The 24,291-nt window shown below is 28.2% G+C and overlaps 1 protein-coding gene across 1 annotated transcript in view; it reads right to left on the bottom strand.

Annotated features, from left to right (window-relative positions):
- The window catches only part of Ras85D (GTPase ras-like protein 1), a 41,000-nt gene extending 17,367 nt beyond the window's left edge, over nucleotides 1–23,633 (bottom strand). Inside the window, exons 1-3 of the mRNA XM_016064137.4 lie at nucleotides 23,330–23,633; nucleotides 2,142–2,190; nucleotides 489–517 (exon numbers count right to left, since the gene is read on the bottom strand). Coding sequence (XP_015919623.1) covers nucleotides 489–517; nucleotides 2,142–2,190; nucleotides 23,330–23,360 — 109 coding nt within the window. The 5' untranslated portion in view covers nucleotides 23,361–23,633. The remainder of the gene's footprint in view (nucleotides 1–488; nucleotides 518–2,141; nucleotides 2,191–23,329) is intronic.
- Nucleotides 23,634–24,291: the final 658 nt, after the last annotated feature.

Raw genomic sequence — 24,291 nt, 5'->3', positions numbered from 1 at the left:
CTGGGTAGTTATAGTGATGGTCACTTCACGGATGCCAACTTGCTCCGTATAGCAGATAAATATTTTTGAGTCGTAATCTTTTAATGTACAATTCTTGGATTAATAAATTCGATTTATAGGGTTTTTACTTACCACTACTTCTAAATTATTCTATGGTTTATGTGACACGTCACATTGGTACATTTAAAAAGTTGGCAAAATAACCTAAAATCTACAAATCTTAGTCTGTGGTTTTCTAGTTTTTTAAAAATATTTTGTAGAATCCAGAGCAGTTGGCATTTATGTCATTTCTCCCCATCCTTAAATATTAATCCATACTAACTACGGTGGTCAATAAGGAGAAAGTCTTTCTCTGTCTTTCAAAGTTTTGAAGTGTAATTTAATATGTATGTATAGTTGAGTTTAAAGTAAGCAGCTTTCTTTTAACTCAACAAAACATTGTTTTAAACAAAATTTTATAATATTAAAAAATAAAAAGTTACACATACCAATAGTAGGATCATATTCATCAACAAAACTAGAAAAGAAAAAATACAATAAATAATATGAAAGTAGTTGAAGCACATCTAACAAACTATGTATTTTGTTTTACTTATGCTATTATGTTTGTAAAAGTTATAGGTATTATTTTAGTTGCAACAGTTATATGGCAACAATGCGAATAAATGGTTTCCAACAATGTGTCTATGTTTATGTGCATCTTCCAACTAATCACTATTTTTTAAATGAGATAACCTAATGTAAATTTACATCAAATTCCTTTATTAGCCATATTGTTCATCTCCATTTTTTATGCACTTCTCTATACCAATTTAAATTCTTGCTGTGCTCTCTTATGTTAATAAAAATAAAAAATAATAAAATCAATAAATAATTTTCTATTTTCGCAAGTTTTACAAGTCCAAACAATGCAGCATTGGAGTAGCTTTTCAATATCGCAAAACTATAGCCCTTATTTTACAATGATATTTTTCACCATTTCCATTATTAACATAGGAACTTTTAACAGATGAACAAAACTTGCCCACTCAATTTTAGAAATAAAATTCCCCAACTTTGCCAGAAGATTTCTACAAATCCCAGATTACATTTTTGCAAAACACAGCGATATTTCATCAGAAATAAAAAAAAAATTTCTTTTCTTTTTTTTTAGTAAATTTAGCAATTAAATATACTTTGCTTTGCGACAGAAAAATTATCAAACATTAAATTTTGCAAAAAATAAAATTTTAGGTGTTTCAATGTGTAGAGTTTCAAATACACAGTAATATAAATTATTGACAAAAGCAATATTTTTCACATAAATTAGAGAAAGTAAAAAAATAAAAAGTCAAATAATCCATCAGTATAGTAATTAATTTTAGATTTTGCTTACGATCAAGAACCAAAAGAAAGTATAATTTTAAAAAACATAGAATGATTGAACTGCATTTATAAATGTAAAAGAAGAAATGTGAAACAAATTCTTTAAACTAAAATAGTTTTCACCAATTTATATTCAAATTTTAATTAATTCTTTCAATAAATAACAAAAATAGGTGTTTAACTTATTTACTTTGAACTTCATTGGTCACTTATTGTTATATCCAGAATTTAGGAAAACTTTGCTGCACGATTTTGACCAGAAATTATTTTATTCTCTGACAATTTAAGTTTTCTGACCCAATGAAAACCAAGATAACAAATAAAAACTCTAACTTTTATAAAAATAATATACATTATTCAGGAAAAAGTAATTCCATGTGATGACAGTTACTTTGAAAAGTAAAATAAAATTTACAATACATGTTCCTGCCTTTTTTACAGATCACTAGTATTTATTTAACTTTTCAAAATACATCGCAAATATTCATATTTTATTTTTTCAAGACAGGAAAATATTTAGTATAAATTGGTTTTAATTTTTAATTTCTTTAAAAAAATTAAGTTCATTAAATTTTCATATACAACAAAATGATATTGTTAAAAACTTGTAAGCTGAACTCTTTTAAGAACGTATATTTGAATAAAAGATGCAAAATATTTCCAATCTACAATCTCTGTTAGAAACAGTTATTATTTCAAAATTTTATACTTTTTCAAGTGTGTCTTTAATTTCTAAAATTTTTTCAGTATTTAAAAATAATAACAATCACACTTACTGATTTTGTATTAATTGAATAGTCAAGGCACTCTTTCCGACACCTCCAGCTGCAAAGAGAGTACATTTTATAACGATGCCATCAAAGACATATGAATCTAATATAATATTAAGATTATTTTTAAAAAGAGTATCATTTCATGAAATCAGAATATAAAAACCAACGATTTAAATCATGTCTTTTATTTTCTGTAAACTTTTTTTAAAACTACCATGTAATAAAAACCATACTACTCTCTTGATTTAAATAAATGTTCAGCAAATATTTATTTAAATCAAGGAGAAAAAAAATCTTTAAAAGAGTATGAAAGTCACCAATAAAAAAAATAATAAAGCTTAAAGAGAAAATTATTTGAACAAAACATGTTTAAATTCAGAAAGCAGATTTCTATAGCATTACTCATCATGAAAAAAAAATTTTAATGTTTGCACTGAAATATTTCTGAGCAACTTAAGATTTTAAATATACAGTGAAATAGGAGCATAAGATAAAATAACATAAGTCAATAACTAGTTTTATATCTTCAAAAAACTGCTTAGTTTTAAAGAAATATTTACTGGTATGTATGACATTCAATATAGTGTTTTATAAAAATTAAACACTTTTAAAAACAAACAGCAATTTTTGAAAAAAATTTGTCAAAATTAGACGATGACAAAAGGGTTGAAACTACTTACAAGAGTTGCAGAAAATTTGGAATTTTGTGCTCGTAGAGTTTTTTTTTTTTTTTTTTTCATTTTATCTAAGTCTGACTGTTAGATTGCGGAAGAAATTGTGTTTTGGACACACAATAATAAAATCTATTGTAAAAAAATCACAGTTTTTACTGTCTTGTCCAACAGAAGTTTCATTTGAACAATATGAAAGGATTTGAAAGTAGCAATATACAACTACTATGAAATATGGAACCACGTCTTAAAAACATATTTAAGAAAGTTGCATACTAAGTACAGGAGGAGCAGATTACTGTGGCACTAGCATTTACCCGAATAAGACAAACCCCTACAATAAAAGGCTTCCCAGAAATTAAAGTCTAAGATTGAATGCTGAGTTTAAAGGCAAAAGAAAAGTCATAATAATAATATACTGAAGATGTGAGATGAAATTTACAATATCACATTCATCAAGGTAAAGAAACTAAGTTATGCTTTTATTCGTGGCTGTTAAAAAAATTTAAGTAGAAATCTAAACAATTACTAGGGCATCTCATAGAATTGTGGATTTCAGATTTACATAAAACGGACAAATCTACATGGAGGGGAAAGTAAAAGGAGAAAATGTAACTCGGGCACATGGAAGTTATAGATATCCCAATTAAAATAAATAAAACCTCAGAGGACAAAGTTAATGTCAAGGATACCTGGTGATGGTCTGTTTTGTATTAAAAAGTAGTTGGATTTAAAACAAAAAAACTTGTATAAAATAATTCAATAAATTATATTAAACACCTAATCCTGAATGAAAAATCAGTGTTTCCATTTCTTAGAGGTGATCCCCCCCCCCAAAAAAAATTCTTTTTAGGTATCAGTATTTTGATATTTAAAAACAAATCATTCAAAAGCTCAGAATCATGGAGCTATCACTAATAATTTATGACATTTATTGATTTCCAAAAACTTAAGATTTTCACTAATTTAATTAGTCTATCAAAAAAGAAAAATATAAAAAGAAAATATTTCGGAGCACTATAGAGATTCAGTAGAGTGAAAAAATTTATCAATAAAATGTTTTGCACAGACATTATTTTATCATAAATAATTTTTAATAGTAAGTTATAAGGTAAATTTAAAAAAAAAATTAACTAATATTAGCGATCTGTTACGTAAAAATTAAAGACTAGATTAAAAACTGAGTTTAATAAGTGTGGTACAACAGGAGTCCTAGAATTCTGTCCCCCCTCTCCCACACTCCATTAAATTTAACTCAACAATTTTAATTTTTTTTCCTTTCATGTAGCTCATATTAATTAACTCCACCATTCAAAATTAATACTACAAGATTTTTTTTAAAATCTAGTTTGAAAGTAAAAACTTTTCACACACTCAACAGAATATCGAAAAATAAATATATTCATATCACATTTTTTGGGGTGGGGATTTAAATCTAGAATATTTTCATTCTTAATTATTAGATAGGTAGTGAATAGAATTAGTTTTCATAATAAATATCGATAAAAAAAAAAATTTCATTATAAGTTTAAAAATAAATGTTCTTAATACAAATTCAAAAACTGCAAAGTACAACACTTAATTAAATTATTTCTGCTGTTTAATACTGTATTTTTTTGTACTTTAATTTTTCTCGTTTTAAAAATCAGATTCCAAGGTAATATATTTTTATAAATATAATATTCAGGGTCAATGACATGGCAATTTCTTGTTCTAACATAACATTTTCCGGGACTGAAAAAAAAAAAAAGATAAAAGGGTAAAAAGAAAGGAAAAAAGAAAAATATCCAGACAGACGCCCGTGGCATACTCGTAAAAGAATTGGCAACCCCTAGGAGAAAACAGGTTGTTAATGGAAACACCGTTGTTCGTTAACATGTTCTAAGCTAAGGGGAAAGAAAATCGCCAATATGTGGATATGAAAACACGCGATTTATAAAATGAAGGAATTTCATTTTCGCATATAGGCATGCTCAAGAAACAGAATCAATGCAATTATGTGTCTTCTTAATAAGAAAATTTTTTTCATGGATCTAATTAATGATAAATAAATCGAGAGTAAAATATTAAAATATTGAACGAAACAAAATTCGAGCTATAAAACGGAAAAACTCAAAACAAACCTGAAGGTTCATTTCAACGCAATAGACTTCCAGAGATAATTTCAAAAATAAATTGTAATCATATGACGTCATCCATTTCTTAGACACTAGTCCTGTAACAATGAAGAGTGAAAACAACGTTTTTCCCCCCTACTCAAAATAGCTTCAGTTAACTTCAGAAAAACGCCAGACAATTCGGAAGAAATAGATATAAAAGCATAAGTGAAACAATAATAGTAAGAGCAGTGACAATAATTCGCCTTTAGGCGAACTTGAAGTGCGCAAAATTTTAATAATCCATGCATATAATAAAACTGCATAATGCGGAAGAAATATATATTATATTTGTCCTTCTTATATTTGTCCTTAAAAAATAGATTTTCACTTATATACTATTTGCTCGATATATTATGAAAAATCAATATAAGACATCGCAAAAACGGTATTTTTTTTAATGCATTCTCACGATCTATCGTAAATACTAAACCTACAGATAAATATCGTGTATAACATAAATATCAAATAAGACAAGATAATTATAGACAATTATCGTGAGCGTCGTGATGTTGCAATATTTTAAGTTCATGTTACTCAATTTTTAATACAATTAAAAGTTTAATGCTTGTTTCTTAAATTGGACACAGAAAATATCGCCAATATTAAAATTTAAATCAGCTATCTTGAAAAGCACTGATTTATAGGGCGAAATATCTATATTTTTGGGGATATTTAAATTCTGATATCGTTCAGCTCGACTAACGAATATTTGCAAGCTAAAGCAACGTGTGGAATAAAAAAAAATTAAATTGCAACTTTTCAACAAAAAAAAAGTATGGTTTAGCAATAAACATTATAAGTCTCTTTTTTTTTAATCATATAAAATATTATAAATTAGAAACATAGATAATTATAATAACATTCTAATTCTATAAAGAAATTTATACTTCGCTCCATACACTTTCATTCTACCCCCCAATTTTTTTTTCTTCTTTTTTTAAAAAAAATTATGGTTAAAAATGTAAATGAGGAAAAAAAAAATTCTCAAGAAAATCTCAGATTTGCAAACATATAACAAGGTAGATTTAAGTAAAAGTTAACTTTGTTTTACTGAAGTTTATTAAAATTAAAAAAAGGCAATAGTAAAAACAGATTATAAAAATTAAATTTAATATGATAAATATAAAATCGCTAAATCGTCTGCTCCGAAGAACCTTGTCTCTTCATGTTAACGTACAAGAGAATTTTGAGTTCTATAATAAAAATTTATTTAAGGAAAGTTTCTAAATTCTAAAAAATTTAAAATTATTACAATGCAACCATTTGTTACGGGAAAATTATCGCAAATTCAAATTTTTTTCTCTCCAAAAAAAATAATTTGGAGAAGCAATAAGGAATATCTGCAGCATTCTTAAATTAAGAAAATAAAGAAATAACCTTATTTTTGGATAATGGATTCGATGGATTACACAATGTTATGTAAAGTAATTGGTAAACAAGCAAAATGTTTATTACACTGAGCACAAAATATAAATTCACGTTTTTTTTTTTAATTCAACTTTAACCGCAAACTCGAATTTTTATTTAGAGAAAATTATAAGAAAAATAAGACACCTTTAAAGGAATAATTTTACACAAAAAAATTATTTAAAACTGGATTATTAAAAAATAATAATATAATAAAAATTTAAGTGAATTTATATTTCCATATCAACAATAAAGCTTTTAAATTTTCAGACGAAAAAGAATTTTTTTTTTTTTAATGCAAAAAATGACAATCTTTTGCTCAATTTATTTGAATGACGAAAAATAAAGCTGTCGTTTTTGTCGTTGCAATGGGCAATCACCTGCCAAATATAGCATACCCTCCAAAGAGGCGTTAACTTTCAGTGTCAGTATGCCGTGAGAAAGTCAAGCGACGACGTACAACAAGCGTTTATAAAAAGCCATGAGATGCATTTTCTCGCCCTTCTACTCTCTCCCCGTCTTTATTTTCTTCATTTAAAGATGATCCCAACTCATCACACAACTCAGATTTTATTTCAATTTCACCATTTAATGAGGCCCCTCAAATATATATATTTTTAAAGGAAAAAAAAAATCCATTCAGACTCAGGCCCCCGTAATATGTTTATACTTTTTTTTTTCTGGAAAAAAAAAATTCTCTCAGACTGCAGTTTTTGACAAAAGAATTGAAACTTCAAAATAGTTCATATAAAGAATAAATAAAGGGATTTAAATGAAATATTAAAAGAAATAAATTATCGAAGTTAATAAATATAATTTTATTGAATTGAAGTAACTATTTATAATATTACTTCAATAAAATATTATAAGTAAGTATAATATTTTATTGAAGTAACATTTGAACTTTTTCCTTAAAATCTACTATTTTTTTTTTTTTAATATTTATAATTGGGTACACTATATCCTACGTCACAGATCGTGTTATTCCTACTAAATTTAACTAGTAAACAGCATTTTCTGCGAATCTGATTTCTAGCAACAAGTAAAAGCATCAAACGAAGTGTATTGTTTATAAGTCGCTACTCGCCAGGTTGGAATTGTATTAGTCTAGTTCCTTTGGAAATAATTTATATTGTTGTTTTACCGAAGTTTATGAATTTAGTAAACATATTTAAAACTCAGTTTATTAATTAAACTAAAAGGTAAATGTTATTCCTAGTAAGTGGAAGTACTTGTGCTTTTTTCATATTATACCCAATTGACATGAAGTAACTACAAGATTAATGGTCAAATTTATTTCGATATAAATTACTTGTTTTGGTCTCATATGAAGGGAAATAAAATAGGAAATATAAAAATACATTGTTAATAATAATTCTATTAACTTATTCAAGGGTGATTGTGAGTCCAAGTCAGAATTCCGGAAAATTTCTCGAGTATAAAAAAAAAACGGTTTAAATTGAAAAAAATTTAACTAAAGTTTTTTTCCTTTTTCTCAACATTTCTTAGTTTACTTAAAATATATTTAAAATTTTACATATACCTATGATGACCTGGAGAAGTAATTAAAATTTACAAATATGTCTGTCTTTCTTAAGTTTATGATTATAACAACTATTTACTGATAAAAAATGAATATTAATCATGAATATAAGCTTATAAAGTATCTCTCTGGCTCTCCTTTACAAACAAATAAAATAAACTGTGTTTTAAAGTTCCTCCTTTGAAAATTTGATTTCCGGAAACTTCTGTGATCTATGATGTTTTGAAACGTTTGGACCTTTGATCTCCGGAAACTTCCGGATCACTGTTAGCGAAAAATCCGGAAATCCGGATTTTTTCCGGAGCACAATCAGCCCTGCTTATTTAAACTATTTAATCTTACATAATTTACATGAAAACAAAATGGCTAATTCTATGGTATTTTTTGTGATGGTTTCAATAGTTAAAGCGGTTTTCCTCAAATATTTTTACTTTTTGTACCTTCACAGCTATCTATGTCCGCAGTGAAGCTATCTTCAGAAAGCTTCACAGTCAGGGGAAGAGAAAACTGATTTCATAATAAAAACCAATCTATCAGGGCCAGCATCCAAGGTTTCGTGTCCAAAATTAGTATTTCGATAAAATTTGTTTCAAAATTTGGGGTTTTTTATTTAGTAGTTTTTATGTTCAGGTAAATTGAATTCGTAGTTGAAATTTTGAAATACACTAAAAATACCCAAAGAAACAAAATGGCGGCTGAAATATGGAGAGCAAAAATAAAAAATATAGTACGTTTATATAATTAAATATAGAAATGAAAAAATAATAATTTTCGTAATTTTATATTAAAAATGAAAAGCAAATTATATTTCCGAAGTAATACTACAAAATAACGCGATAACATTTAAAAAAAAAAAAAAAAAAAAAAAAAAAAAAAAAAAAACATAATTTTTGTTTTTTCGGTATATTTAGTCCACCTTTGCAATATGGGCAAAATGGGGCAGTTTTTTTCGAAAGAAGAAACATCAAAGAAGACGACAAAAAAAAGTTTAGCTAATTATCGTGGAACTTTTTGGAACTAAGTCATTCAAGCATTGTAAAATGTCAAATGATAAGAATTAACTATAAATTTGTCAAGAGTATTAACTAATCCAACAAATTGAAAAATTGTACTATAATTTCAGACTAATTACTCTGATAAAAATGTAACAGTGAGGTGAAATTTCTATATATATTTCAGAAATAAAAATTTAAAAAAACATTTTTTTAACATATTTTTTATTACATTCAGTCAAAAATTATAATATTTGGAATGATTATGAATACTTAATTTGGGCTATATTAAAATTGCCTACACATATTTTAGTCGAAAATTTAATTTTGACTTTTGACCAAAGATCATGGTCTTCTGGCCCACAGTGCTGTTTAAAAAAAAAAATTTACGCAAGAAATACATATTTTTCTCGTCGGCAAACGTTTTTCCATAATGAAAAACTAAACTTAAGGTAAACTTTCTTTTAAGGTTTTTTTAAGACATTTAAAAACTTAATATTATAGGTTTGCGTGCTTACGGCAATTATGACTCATTCGTGATATAGCGAGTGAATAAAAAGAAACGAATCATTGAATCAACCTTTACACAACACTAATAATAAATGGGAAAATCGGTGAATTAGAGAATGGACATATCAGTTAAAAGATAATGTTAAAAAAAAAATTCTTAAGACTAATACTATCCAAGCAGACTAAAATAAAGAAAATAACTATATTTCTGTCGGACCTAAAGCGTATGACGCGTTATTTTCGATTGACGTTTTGACAGTAATTTATTACGAACATGACGCGTTTTTTACATCTATTCGAAAAGCATACTTAAAATCTTTATTTAGTTCTAGTTTTATGTCTGAAAGTAATCGAAATTTCGATCGCCTTTACACTATTCATTTAACAAACGAACTGTTTAACGGATTTGGCACTATACAATACTAGAAAGAAAGTGCAATCAATTAACATAATTCATGCGGAAGTTTATAATGCTGTAAATACCCAAACAAAAAGAAATGAGTCAGCGTGGGCGATTTAGCGGACCCGCCAACGTGATTCTTCTTCGCCCGCAAAGAATTATTTGGGTAACTAGTAAAAACAATTTAAGGATTAACAGAGGAACGTGTGGGAATAGGAATAAGCAGACAAGTGCAATTACAAGGTTATGAATGTGGCTTGCATCAATTAGTCAACGCATATTCCACACGAATACTATGCATATATCTGTTCCACTTCATTAACGTCCAAGTCGCAGTGTTCCAGTCCCGATGTAGTGATTGATGTGAAATAAATCAATAAGTAAACTATTAGAAAGAACTTGAAATTTTTTTTTAATAAAACAAGAACTAAAAAGTTAGAAATGACAAGAACAAGTCAAAATCTATATGGTGGAAAACACCGTACAAATAAATTATTAATGAATAGCATCGAAATAAAGTCATTTCACATTGTCTATTGTAAGCAGGGGACTGTCCAGACATTTTGTGAAATTGTGAAAAAATTACTCGTAATTTGTGAATATAAAATAAACATTAAGTCACATTCTTTCAACCAGGGTCCTGCTTTTATGAATTTGTGCAAATAGGGTCCGGTTATTGCAAAAAAAAATTCAAGGAGTTTTTAAATTGTAAAGAGACACGAAATTATGCTCAGTACTGTAAAATTATAATAAAAAAAATTTAAATTTTCAAAAATAAACAGCAATTGCTGCTTCTAAATTAGAGATGCAACATGCAAATATTTGGTATTTAGCCTATACTGCTGAAAGCAGAATATTCATTTCGTACGAATAATGGAAGAAGCGTCTGCCGAAGACAAAACTTAATTCGTTTACATCCATCTTTCTTGTTTTCTGCCCTGGGAAGGGTTTATTCGATTAACAAAAAATAATGAAGATAAACAAATTTGTGAAGAGTCCGATTAAAAAAAATCATTTTGTGAAGGGTCCGTTTTTATGAAAAGATATTTCGTGAAGGGTCCGTTAACGGACCCAAATTTCTTCTAAACAGATCCCTGGTAAAGGGTCATTTTAAGAGACATTTATTTTTCGTAAAAACGGACTGTTTACAAAATAATTCAGAGTAAAAACGGAATTTTCGCAACATTTTTCATTTATAAAATGGGCTCTTGACAAAATTTTTCTAGTCAAAGACGTCCATAATTTAAAGGCATGGTTTTAGCGCTATTTCCCTTCGGACCAATTTTTCAAATGTCCACAAAAACAGGACCAGGCCAGATTCCACACTAATTATAGTTTCAGAAAATTAGAATATGATTTTCATAAAAACAGAGATACTGGACAGACCTTAAATTTCTATTATTTTTTTCCAAAATCAAGACATTTTCACAAAATCATGGAAACTTTTCACAGTAACAGACAGAAACTATAAGGAAACTATAAGGTAAGGTATATAGGGGGCACTATAAACTGAACAGAAAGACCATTTGCAAGCAAGAAGAGATATTGTCCGTAGTTCTAGGTACAGATTTCTAAATTATTTTTATAATGATTTTTATTTATTTAAACAATAACAATATTATGCATGATTTACCTTTAATATGAAATTCATTATAAGTCATGCAAAAAAATTTTTAATGACAAAAGACAACACTTCAAAAAATCACGAGAATTCGCACACTCTCTCCGAAATAGTATTGAATGATATGTTTAGGAATAACACGTTAGGATAACCTTTGGAGGGGGAAACACAGGGGGGTTATGTCGGTGGCTGGAATCCATTTATTCGTGACTCATAAGTCACACCCTGATATGAATTACGAAATAATACACAGATCAAAACTAAGATAAAGACCAAGACTTCACGAGATTCAAATACGTTATATCACCTTCAACAACGAGCAGTCATTCTACAAAGATGATATCCCACCTTTTAGTCTCTCACGCTATATAGATACTAGATTTTATTATTTAGCTTCCTACTCAGAAGACAAAGGAACTTCTTCGTCAAGCATCGGAATTTTATCTTAATACCTCCTTGGATTAACATGATGTAGGCCTTAACAACAAGAAAATTCAATTTATAAAAAATAAAAATTTTAATGTCCGAGCATATAAGTCACAAATAACTCGCCAAAAAAAATTTCTTCCTTTTTCCCGTTTTCGATTTCTGAAGAGAAAAAGCAATCAATTTTTTGATGATAAAAAGTTAATAACGGTTAAAATACAAGTCACAAAATAAATAAAAAATATATACATATATGCGTGTGAACTTAACACCGTCCAATTTTATTAGCATCAAGTAAACTTAGTAAGGATATTACATCACATAAAATATTAAATGGCCTTAAAAGAATTTTAGATAAAAATCCTTTAACAAGGAATGAAGAGTTTCCTTATTTAAAAAGAGCAGAAATACTAGTAACATATACTACAGTCAAATTCAATTATTTAAAAAGAAGATACAGATGACGTCAACTAGATAAGAAAATTGCAAGCATTAAACCAAAAGGTCAACACTTTTATGATATGCATTTGATATTTAAAAAGACAAAACTCGACTCAATTCTAAAAGCTTTTCTCTTCACTTCAGTTGAAATGTATAAAAAAACATCGAGAGTTCTTTAATCATTCATAAGAAACAAAGCAATACTTAATGCAGATGTCTTACAGCACGATGTTAGGTAATGTTCTGCATTTGGACGAGCTCTGCAAATAATATTTGTATTTTAGCAAGGCGCATTTTATCGATTACAGATTATGATTAACTACGTTATCGATATATTTTACATACGTATGTCCAGTGGTCGGAAGTACGCACAAACAAGTAGTGAAACTACTGTAATCGTGACTTTTTTTCGTAGTTTGCAGTTTTGTGTGCTACTTTGCTACATTAAAAAATAGCACATGTAGCGATTCCTGGCAACTATTTTTAACATTAGTTAAGAAAAGAAACACAGTTCTAACGCAACTAATTTTTCGAATTTGATGGATGCAATTCTTCGAGGGTTCGTCAATGGAAGCATCAATGACCCTGTGGCGCTGCAGCTTAGCGTTAAGACAAATTACATATTTAAAATCACGTATAACTAATATTTAAACTAGCCATTCAGAAAAATAGATAACTTATCACTTTGGTCACACTTTCGAATGCAAAATCGTGAAACACTGATGTTATTTCAAAAGAAGGGAACGTCATTGTACTTAATTTCTTAGAGGAAATAGAAAAGCATTAAACAATTAAAAAAATTGCAAGTATTTGGTAATTTCAAATTTCTTAAATATTCGCTGTCGAAAAAAGAAGTAAGAAGTTGAAGGTTAAATGAACAAATTCGAAAAATACATTCTGGAATAATAAACTGGCTTATTTAAGCATGATTAAATATATCTCAATTATTCTCTTATATAGAAATTGGCATACATTAGTATGCTAATTTCTTATTCAAAACCATTTTGAACTTAGTTGTAAATGAAATTCTCCAGCCAAGTTCGTCTCCTTAAAGAACTGAAGTAGTTACTACAATTCCAAAGTAGATTGAAGTCACTACAAGTATTTGTAGTTAAACTACATTTTTAACAAAGTAGTTGTATTAAACTACAGAAATAATGTAGTTATTCCGACCACTGCGTATGTGACGCGTACGTCTCGTATACACAAATAATGTGAGGTTTGCAAATCGCGCTAAACCAAATCAGGATTTAAGACACACAAATCGCCTTAATAAGAATCATGCACTGTGATTAGTAATGCGAATCGAGATGTATGATTAGCAATAAACTTTAGATATCGGAATTATGAATCGCGATTAGAGATGGTAAATTTCGTGAGCACGAATTACGACTCACGATTCTTAAGTCTCATCTTTGATTCAGAGTCGCAAAATAGGAATCATTTGATTTGAGAATCACTTTTTACAAATAACAAATCATACTATGTTTCTGATTTGAAATTAAGCCTGCCGATGATGAAACACTCAAATAATCGAATAGACAGACATTGGTTGACAAATTTCGTCCCCCGAACTTCGTTCCATATTTTAATGCCCTTTCAATATCATCAGAATTTTACTCAATTAAGGATGTCAATGCTCTCATAGCCTCAGTTTTATTCTAATGCTCTATAACTATCTTTTGATGACATTCTAATGACTTTTGAAGGACATATACTTAGGTAATTTTTTTTTGGGGGGGGGGGGAACAACTGATTTTTCTCAAGCCTGCCTGCCTTAGGCTAACGCACAACCAAAAAAACATTTATAGTAGTTCTTCTATTTTTGGATTATTCTACAAGGTTCGAATTCAATTCAGGAGGGCATATCTCTGAAAGGGCCGTCGTCGCTGTTTTGGTGTTCCAAGAAGCAACAACTATAAGATTTACAAACATGAAATTACGAAAGATTAGAAAGAAAAGAAACAAGGATAAAATATATAAAGAAACAAGATTATAAAGAAACAAGGTTAAAATTAAATGAATAATCACGTAAGAAAAACGATACATGGATGATTTACAGTCTCTTGCTCCAAGATCTAATACTATACTACTAAAAGAACTTTTTTCTTTTAAATTTTAATAAATAGCATTGCTGTTAGCATTTTAAAAAGACCTTGTACTAGCATTGACTGTTTTGTATAGTTAAAAAATTGAATTGAATTTCAAAATTTCATTATCCTGGTATGTGGTATGACACAAACAATACTTTCTATAGTAACTAGCTTCAAAACTTCCCATAAATTTTTCAATGTCTAATTTTTTTTTTATCTCAACCGTTGTAAGCATTTCTAGAATATATGCAGAATATTATTTACAAAAACTATGTTGAAAATAATTTTTTCTGTCAATAATTTGTTTGTTACATGAAAATCTGTCATTTTCCTGGCTACTTTCATTTAGTAATTTATAACCAAAATACATAGGGCCAGCAATCAATATATTATGTTAATAGATTGATTAGAACACCATACTATCTGAACATGTCTTATTGCATGAGTAAAGAACCAACTTTCTGGTTCAAAATCTATTTCAAAATTTTTTTCAAGGTGAGTAGGTTTTTATGCTGTCATTTTCCTGTCTTCTTGAAATCATTAATAACATAAACTACATAGATTTACCCGAGTTATTTCAAGAAATTCTGCTGTTCTCTGCGGAATGTAAACGGCCAAAATATTAAGGCCAAACATTTTGGCGGCCAAAATGTTAAATTAAACTAAAGTTAAATGCCAGAAAATGCCAAATTGTCATTATCCTGGCTGTCATTTTCTTGGCGTATGAATGGCAGGACATTGACACATTTACCAGAAAATTTTTTAAACAATATAACGTAAAGAGGGAAAGCAAATATTAACCTAATACCAAGTTTATGTAAGATTGTAATATGCTTGAATGTAATCAAAGTTATTTTTTTAATTTTTTTATTTAATGATTGATTGTTATACACAATTTTATTCTGTACATATCAGCAACAAAAACATTTTTGATTCTTTTTACAGTGGATAAAAGAATTTAAGCTATTCCTTAGCTTAAAATGACAGTTTTTTTAACTTTTAAGCTAATATCTAATTTTCCTAGCATTCAAAATTTGGTGATTTTTTCTTTTTTTTTCTTGAGCAAATGTCAATTAACTACACTGCTGTCTGTAAGATATTAATAAATGTAACTAAATAAATATACAAAAAAAAATTTGATTATTTTGAAGACTTTAAACTTGAAGAAATTTTTCGTTCCGAATTGTTTCCAAATTTTTTGTTTCCAAAGAAGGCTAATTGCAAAATGTGGTTCATTGCAAATGACCGCCATCAACTGGAAACTTTCCCAATAAGCAATGCGACTAATTAGTCAGATTTATTTCAGACACTTTGCAATGAGTTTAGAGCAGTGAAGACTGATTGTAAATAATCTTATTATATGTTTATTCGAATAGCCTAAGCAAACTGATTCTGAGTAATTCTTTACAAGTTTCATAATTAACCTAAAAGCTTGTTGTAATAAACTATAACAAGAATCAAATTCTGTTTCCAAGCAACGGAAAACAGTATTGCCAGATTGGTTTTTTTTAAAAAGGTTCTTATGATTAAAATCCCATTTCAGTTTCCTAGATATTTCTCTTTTTATTTTTAAGACTAAATCTTAAAACTGCGCTCCATTTTTATACTAATTAAAAAAATTATATTATATTGATTAAGATATATATTTTATTTTATAGCCGTCGTTTGTCAGCCGAACCTATTTTGGGTTTACGACTACTAATGTTCAACTCCATAGCCTTGTAAGTTTGAACCCAATCCAGAAGACAGGGGAATTCCTTAATTAAGGTATTGGGAGAAGTTTTCCTTTGTGCAGGACTTTTTTGATAGAACTAACCAGATTTGGTTTTACATGGAGAAGAAAACCATAAAAATCAACAGTTAGCCTCACGGTAAGGGGACTCTAACCCATGATTCGTCTACCATTGAGGATACATCAGCACTAAGGTCGGTGCGAGCCCGGTGAGGAATTCGTATCGACCATTACTGGGATTCGAACCCCGCTCACCGAAACCCATTTAATTTGAACCCTGCACACAGAGTTGGGTTTTTGATGTCACAAAGTGGTTTTTGACATGACAAGGGTATATAATACTGGTTGAAACCGTCAAAAACTGAAGTTTGCCAAGAAACTATATAAACTTCAAAACTACCAACAGTTGCCATGCATTATATTGAAATTTAATTATACTATAGGTAATCAGCAGGTTTCAAAATATTTTTTAATTAAAATTAAGGTAAAATAACAGATTTAAAATCTCAGAAATTAATATTCAAATGCATGTGCAGAAAAATTTTGCACAAAAATTGTTTAAATATTTATATTTTGAAAAAAAAAAATTTTTTTTTTGATATTTAAGAAAATTAAAAGTTTATTACTATGCATTTTTGACATTTAAGGAACATATAACTAATATTTATAAGGAACTTACAAGTTATGTTGTATAAATACAAACTTGATACAAGTGTATAAAAAAATTTTTTTAATGTTGTACAGAATATCTTTATTATCCAGTATGTTAATTTGAATTTAAAAGTAGTTATATTTATGAATAATGATAAATATAATTCATATTGTTTATTATATTTATTTATAATTATTACACTTATCATTTTAAAACAATTTTTATCTCTTAATTTTTTTTTTCTCCACTTGTATTAAGAATACAAATAATGTATATCTTGAAAGCAAGAAGTAATTATTCAACAGCTGAATATTTAGATATTCAACAAAACTATATAGTATTCAGCAAAATGAAATTCACAAGTATTTGGATAAACTAAATTTTCAGCATAGTAAATTAATAGGCTGAATATACTGTAAATTGACACTAACTACTCTGTGTATTTAACAGAAAGCACTTAAAGCACCCCCAGTTTACTTTAGAAGAGCAAAAAATAGACAAAAATTCCCTGATTGTGAATGTTGCATGTGCCCAACCTGTTTAAAAGATTTTTCTTTAAAAGATGTCTAATGTACAAAACTGCTAATGTTTATCTTTAAAAATTTCTAATTTTTAGTATAATCTATACTATACGCTAAATTTGGTTATAAATAAATTTCTTAATAATATCACTGCAGATTTTCAATAACACATGAAAATGAATACATAATATTACAAAAGATGAGAGTTTTCAAAAGTACAAGATTTTGGTTACTATTCAAAATATAAGTGTTTCTTCAAAATTTAAAATTTATTTTTTCTAGAACATATTAAGAAACACTATCCTTTATAAAAAATATATAAATTTTAGGTATTAATTAAATTTTACATATGAATATAGGTTTTTGACATGTTTGACATGACGGTTTAAACCGTCAAAAACTGTCACATGTGAAAAACCTGCCAACCCTGCCTGCACGGTTGCGTGGGAATGTCATGAGTATTCAAATTGGCAATGCAACGTTCAGGATTTGCAAAAAAGTGCAATGCAAATCGCCTAGTTCGCTCGGAGCAAAACAAGTCTACCTCCAGCGAAGAAGCCAGATCTGCGGCCTGGAAGGAAGCAGCGCACGCCAATGAATTATGATTTATATGGCGACATTAGACCGTTAAGGGTTAATAACTTTTTAATTAAAATTTAATGCTATAAATTCTATTTTACAATCATTAAAATGGCTACTTGCATTTACATTTTTTAAAAGATTTTTAAAAATTTATCGTTGCTAGCCGATTGCTGTATCTTACTTTAGGTTTGTAATCTTTTTTTTATAAACTATAAACAAGCAATCAGAATTTTTAAGAATTCAGAATTACTTTTTCTTAAATTCTTTATTTTTTTAAATTCCAGTAAAATAAAGAACATTAGGGAATTTTTTTAAATAATCACTTTTCTTCAGCTCATTACCTACAGATCGCAAAAAAAATAAATTAGTTAAGGAATTTAAACAAATAATAAAATTGAGTAAGTTTGGTAAGCGGATATAACTTTTGTTTCTTTTTTCAACAATTCTTTAGCCTTTAAAAAAATAGATTAAAAATTACTTGTAAACACTGTAATAATCAGCATTGCCTTATTGGATGATTTCTGAAACCAAGCATACAACTGAAGCAACTACTTTACTTGGTTGTTCATTACAATGAACTATAAACATATTTCTGATTATATTAAATATTTTATCACCACAATTCCTAAAATAAATTACTAATCCTTTACATATCAACTTAGTTTTCTATCTCATTATCTGGCAGTAACATCCAGCCCCAAATAAAATATTCAGGAAAAATACACTGATAATAACATAAATTAAGAATAACATAGCCATGCCAGAAAATACAATTTATACTAAAATTCCTTTTTTTAAATAACTTTTAAAAATTCAATATTTATGATATCAATATTATTAATTCAATTATTATTAAAAAACGAACATTTATACTATAACTATAAAATCAGCCACTGACAAATATTCTTATATTAAGGTATCTACTTAAATCTAAAGTTTTTAAATCCATGACTTCTACCAAACACTTTCCATGACTTTCATGGGTAAATACATTATTACCCAAGAAAGTCAAAAGAAGATCTAAACAATTATAACTTCCCATCTTAAAAACACTATTGTTTTATCTGAGCAATGCTTTGCACACTTTTTTAATAAGCCAATCTAAGCAAATGCAATAAAAAAAAGACTAAACTATTAAACAAATTGAAAAAAAACTCAGCAATTAGCGGTAACAAACATACAAATTAGAACACGAGTTTAAAAATAAGGTCAAATTTAAGGTAAATTCTTGGAAATATGTTAATTTAACTTCAACGAAACGAAAGTATCAACATCATTCCTTGCACTATCAAATTACGATATATATGTATAAAGTGACAGTCAGACCTCGATATAAGGTCATCCGCATATAAGGTCACTTTTCCAAAGTCCCGGCTAACTGAATAGGAATTCTTTGTTACAGATTATCGGATATATGGTCAAGTTTTAAAAATCATTATCGCTTATAAGGTCATTTTTATCTGAGGCGAGGGGAGCTCTTTTCTAACAAAAGCCTATTTAACTTCTTTACAAGGCAATTATCCCTCTCAAGTTCTATGAAAATGTTGCAACAAGTGAACAAGTAACAACTTCTGAAATTGTTTCACAGTGAGGACAGTGATCCTGAGACTGAGCTGTAGCCCAAGCGGAAGCCTTCAATGCAATAAATGTCATACGAATTTTTTTTACAAACCATGAGGGAGCTGAAGAACATTTTGAGAAGTTACAAAATCTAGAAAACATTGTTCAAAAAATAAAACCAAAAACGAAACAGACCTGCATAAATGATTTATTTTAAATAAAGTAATATGTAATGTATGTATGTTCACTTTGAGGAAATTTGCAAACAGCTTTATTTTTAACTATATTTTTTTTAAAAATCGAACTTTCTTCAATTCTTTACTAATTCTGTTAAAATTTATTGACTTGAATACTTAATTCATGACCGATCATTTTCGTTTGTATTACTATTTTTAAAAAAATCATAATGTGTACTATTTACGTGCTTAGTTACGAGCTACTAATGAATCGGTTAAAAGGTTACCCGCCTATAAGGTCATTTTTGCGATGTCCCTTAGGGTGACCTTATATCGTGGTCTGACTGCATATATATGTATATTATTTATTTATAAGGCTCAATTGAGTAAAGTTTTTTCAATGTAACAAATATAATTTTAATATAACTAACTAAATATAAAAGCAGGAGGCCTAGCATGTATATACAAACTGCGATGCAGGATTTTTAAATTGTGTAACATTATAAGTTCTACAATCCATGATGAACTGAAAGTTTCCATGAATTTTTAGTATTTATCACTTAAATTCTTGACTTTCCATGATAAATTTGCACTTATATAATTATACACAGATGTGTATAATTATATAAGTGCAAATTTAAAAATGCATGATTTATGCAAGTGCAAATTTAAAAATGCATGAGTGCATGATTTAAAAATCGCATACTTAGATTCTTATTCACACAATATAAATTTTTTAAATCTCACACCACTATTTTTATTAAAATGTTGATAACATTTTCAGCATAAATGTTTCTAACATACACTTTTTTCATGCTGTAATTTCTGGTCTTTTTCTATTATAAGTGTTTTGCATACAGCAATTTTGTATTTCTATATTAAGCTTTTTCGGTTTTTTACCACACTTATTTATTTGGTATGAATGAATATAGAGTTTTAAAAAAATTATAACATTTAAAAAAAATATCCATTGCTTTTAAACAAATTTCACCAAAATGAGGTGCGACAAAAGGGATGAAACAAGTTATAAAAATTAATAAACTGCTTGCAGAAAGGGACATATTTCCATATTATGATCTGTAGCTGAATAATCGCCAAGTTTTGCAACTTCCAAGCAGCGGCTTATGAGAAACTAAAAAAAAAAAAAAAAAAAAACATCACAGAAAGGGACCAGCTCAAAAGATTTAACTCGTAGCTAGCCCATGCTTCTTTTTTTCCCTAACTGCAAGTTTAAAATCTATTTGGCACTGATCAGCTGGTGTAACAGGTCACGATACGGAAATATCCCCACAAAAAGTTTTTTTTTTTTTTAAATTGAGTTTTTTTTTTACAGGAAGTTTTCTTTTATCCAAATCTGCTCAAGCATTACCATAATACATAATCTGCAGAACATTTTTAATTTAATCTTTTTTAAGCTCACATTATATACAATTCTGACTTCATATTCATAATCAGAACTTCCAAATTTCTAAGAATTTCATTAGTTTATCAAACATTTATACAATAGGCTAGCACTTTTTTTTTCTTTAATCCCACAATGGGACAATATAAACGACTATGTCCTAAACCTTGCAAACTTGAAAGGTCACAAGCAACATCTATCAATAAATTTGGTTTGAAGTCCGAAAACTATTTCAAAACTAGTATTTTAAAAACTGCTCAAGTCTAATATCAAATTCTAAAATCTAAACCAACCAGGGTTATACTCCTTCATACACTACTTTTATAATTACAAACAAGACTGAAAACAGACAGGAATATCAACATAAAATACATAGCACAAAAAACTTTCCAAATTGTCATGCAGAATGTACTGTACTGGCACGAGATCAGTAGAGAAGCGTGCTTACAATAATATTGTGAATTGGAGTTTTGAAGATATTTCTTGCGTAGTAATTTAGCTTTCAGAAATAAGAGCTATGCCAAAATATTTAATAGTGCTCAAAAATGAATGACTTGTTCCTGACTTAATGTTGAGGGTGGAAAAATTAAATTTCTGATTATAAATCTACCAATCATGCAACATAAAAAATAATATTCGTTGTCTTGTTGATAAGTAGTGTTTTACCACCTCAATATAACAATAAGAAAAACATCTTTAAGTAAACTGTAATTAAAGTATTTTAATATACACATCTACTGTTATTAAACATTTAATTTGTACTATTATAAAATGATTATACAAAATATAAAGGTTAGCAAGGAAAATGTTTAAGATATGTCACAGTAGAAAAATAGTACTTTACCTCAATATTAATATAAAACTCCTATAAAGTACCTATAACTTATGTTTAGTTTGATTAGTAAGATTTATGAATCAGTGCTTCCGAATCAGTAATTGGGGATATTTCCGTATCATGATCTGTTGTGCCAAATACAATCGCTAAGGTGCCAAACAGATTTTAAACTTGCTGACTTTTTTTTAAAAAAACATGTAGATGTTTGCCCGGGGATGATTACGAGTTACATCTTTCCAGTTGGTCCCTTTCTGAGATGTTCTTTTTAGTTTCTAGCGGGCCGCTGCCCAGAAGTTGCCTAGACTTGGCGATTATTCTGCTAGGAATCAAGATAAGGAAATCTCCAGCAATCAATAAATTTTGGCAACAACCAGACAGCCGCAGAAACTGAAAGAAAAAATCACCGAAAAAGAAAAACTTGAACGATATAAATTGTAACCACCCCTGAGCAAGCCACAATGTACTTGTAGTAAACTTTTTGTAAGTGTTAGTAAATGCGAGTTGTGAATGGGTACGATAAGGAAATTCTGGCAGCTAAATATCTCTAAAATTTCATTCAAGTCATAAAAAATTGCTAAAATTTCATTCAAGTAAAATTCACAAGTCAATTTTCCCAAATTGACTAGTTAACAATTAAGTTGAGATTCATGTTAACAAAATCAAACTGTTATGTTAGTTTTAATTTATTAATACTGTCAATTAAGGATGCAATAAAAGTTATTTTGAATATTTTAGGTTGGCACTTAAATATCTCTAAAATGCTAAAATTTCATTCACAAATCTAAGTTAAATGGTTGAAAGAGTGGTGTGTATTCAGTGGGAACAATGGAAGAGTGGTGTGAATTCAGACTTAAGAATCCTAATAACACAAATTAAGATTGCAAAATTAAAATTGAGGAATAAAAATTATGTTCACACAAATCGAAGAAAATGCAAGCAAGACAGCATCAAAAACAAAACACATAAGAAGCTTATCTTACTAACATAAAAAAAAAAAACATTTAAAAAATTTTTATTCACAATTTTCTTCCTAGTTATTATCCAAATACCCAACTTACTGAATTTGAAAAGCTTTGCATATGAAATGGTCAATTCTAATAACATTTAAAAAAGCAAACAAAAAAATATATTTTCTCTAGTGTGTAAATAAACATAGAAAAAAAAATTCTTCAAAATTCCAATTTATTTAAATAGCTCCCACAAAAATTGGATCATTTAGCCGAGTCTCCGTAGGAAAATTCAAACAAACACTAAAATTGTTTAAAATGAAAAAAAAAATTATCCATAAGTCCACAAAGAAATATTGCATTAATGTGTGAAACTGACACTTAACGACACCCATGATGTCATGCTTCTCAAAGAAAAGTTTACACCAAAATTAGACAATATTTATATAATCTTTAACTGAATTATTGTATAACCAATAAATAATTTATGCAATATTTATTGCATTTAAGGCATATCTTACCGCCAACAACAACTAACTTGTACTCAGTCATGATCTGTGAGAAAGCCGGTTTAACAATAGCAAAAACAACTATCTATAACACAGTATTAAGTCCGTGTATTCAGAATTTTAATAATCATAAGTATTTAAGTTCGAAATGTAACAACAATGCAATTAAACAGAGAGCTTTTACGAACTCAGCATGCAAAAGTCCAAGCATTAAGATATTTCAAATTTCTCAAACAACCAAATTTCCACCACCACGAACCTTCACCAAGATATAGATTATAGACAATAATCCCAACACAGATATTATCATAAATTCTATAAATCCCAGCATGATCAAAACTACTCCACCTACTTCATTAAAAAGAAAAATTATAGATGGCACTGTTGTTCAATATGAGTCACTGCGTCAAGTTGTAAGCTAAATTTAATTGGAAATCATTCTTGATATAAAAGAAACGATCAGTTATATGAAAAAATAAAATGTATTTAAACTAAATAAACAAGAAATTTATACTTTATATGCATGTATGTTGTATTTTGTACGTATGAACCAATAAGGATCTGAAACAGTGTCTTTAAGCAAGCTGCGCCATCTTGTAAAAGTTTTGCAAAGCTAATAAAGAGGTCGCAGACTTCACAAATTTCGACATATATAGTTGTGTGAAAAACGATTTTTTGCACACAATTAAAAAAAATCTTTGACCCAAAATAATTATTTTTTTTAAAAAAAAAAGAAATTATAGTTTCATTCGAACAAACTTTTAACTTCACAACTTCCGGTCAGATAGTTGACAACTACTTGCCGTGAACGCAGTTTGCGCTGTGATATTTTTAAAGAACTAATCTTGATTTCGCAAAAATTATTAAATAATATTATGCATGAATTCTATCCCAGATAAAACTCTGATGGAGAAACATTGTAGCGTAGCAACCAATAAAATTATTTAATTCCAATTCAATAGTGTATAAGCACA

This window comes from Parasteatoda tepidariorum, chromosome 7 (genome assembly GCF_982258835.1).
Source record: "Parasteatoda tepidariorum strain Cologne lab strain chromosome 7, Ptep-v5.0, whole genome shotgun sequence".
Taxonomy (NCBI): Eukaryota; Metazoa; Arthropoda; class Arachnida; order Araneae; family Theridiidae; genus Parasteatoda; species Parasteatoda tepidariorum.
This window is presented reverse-complemented; position numbering and strand designations above follow the sequence as displayed.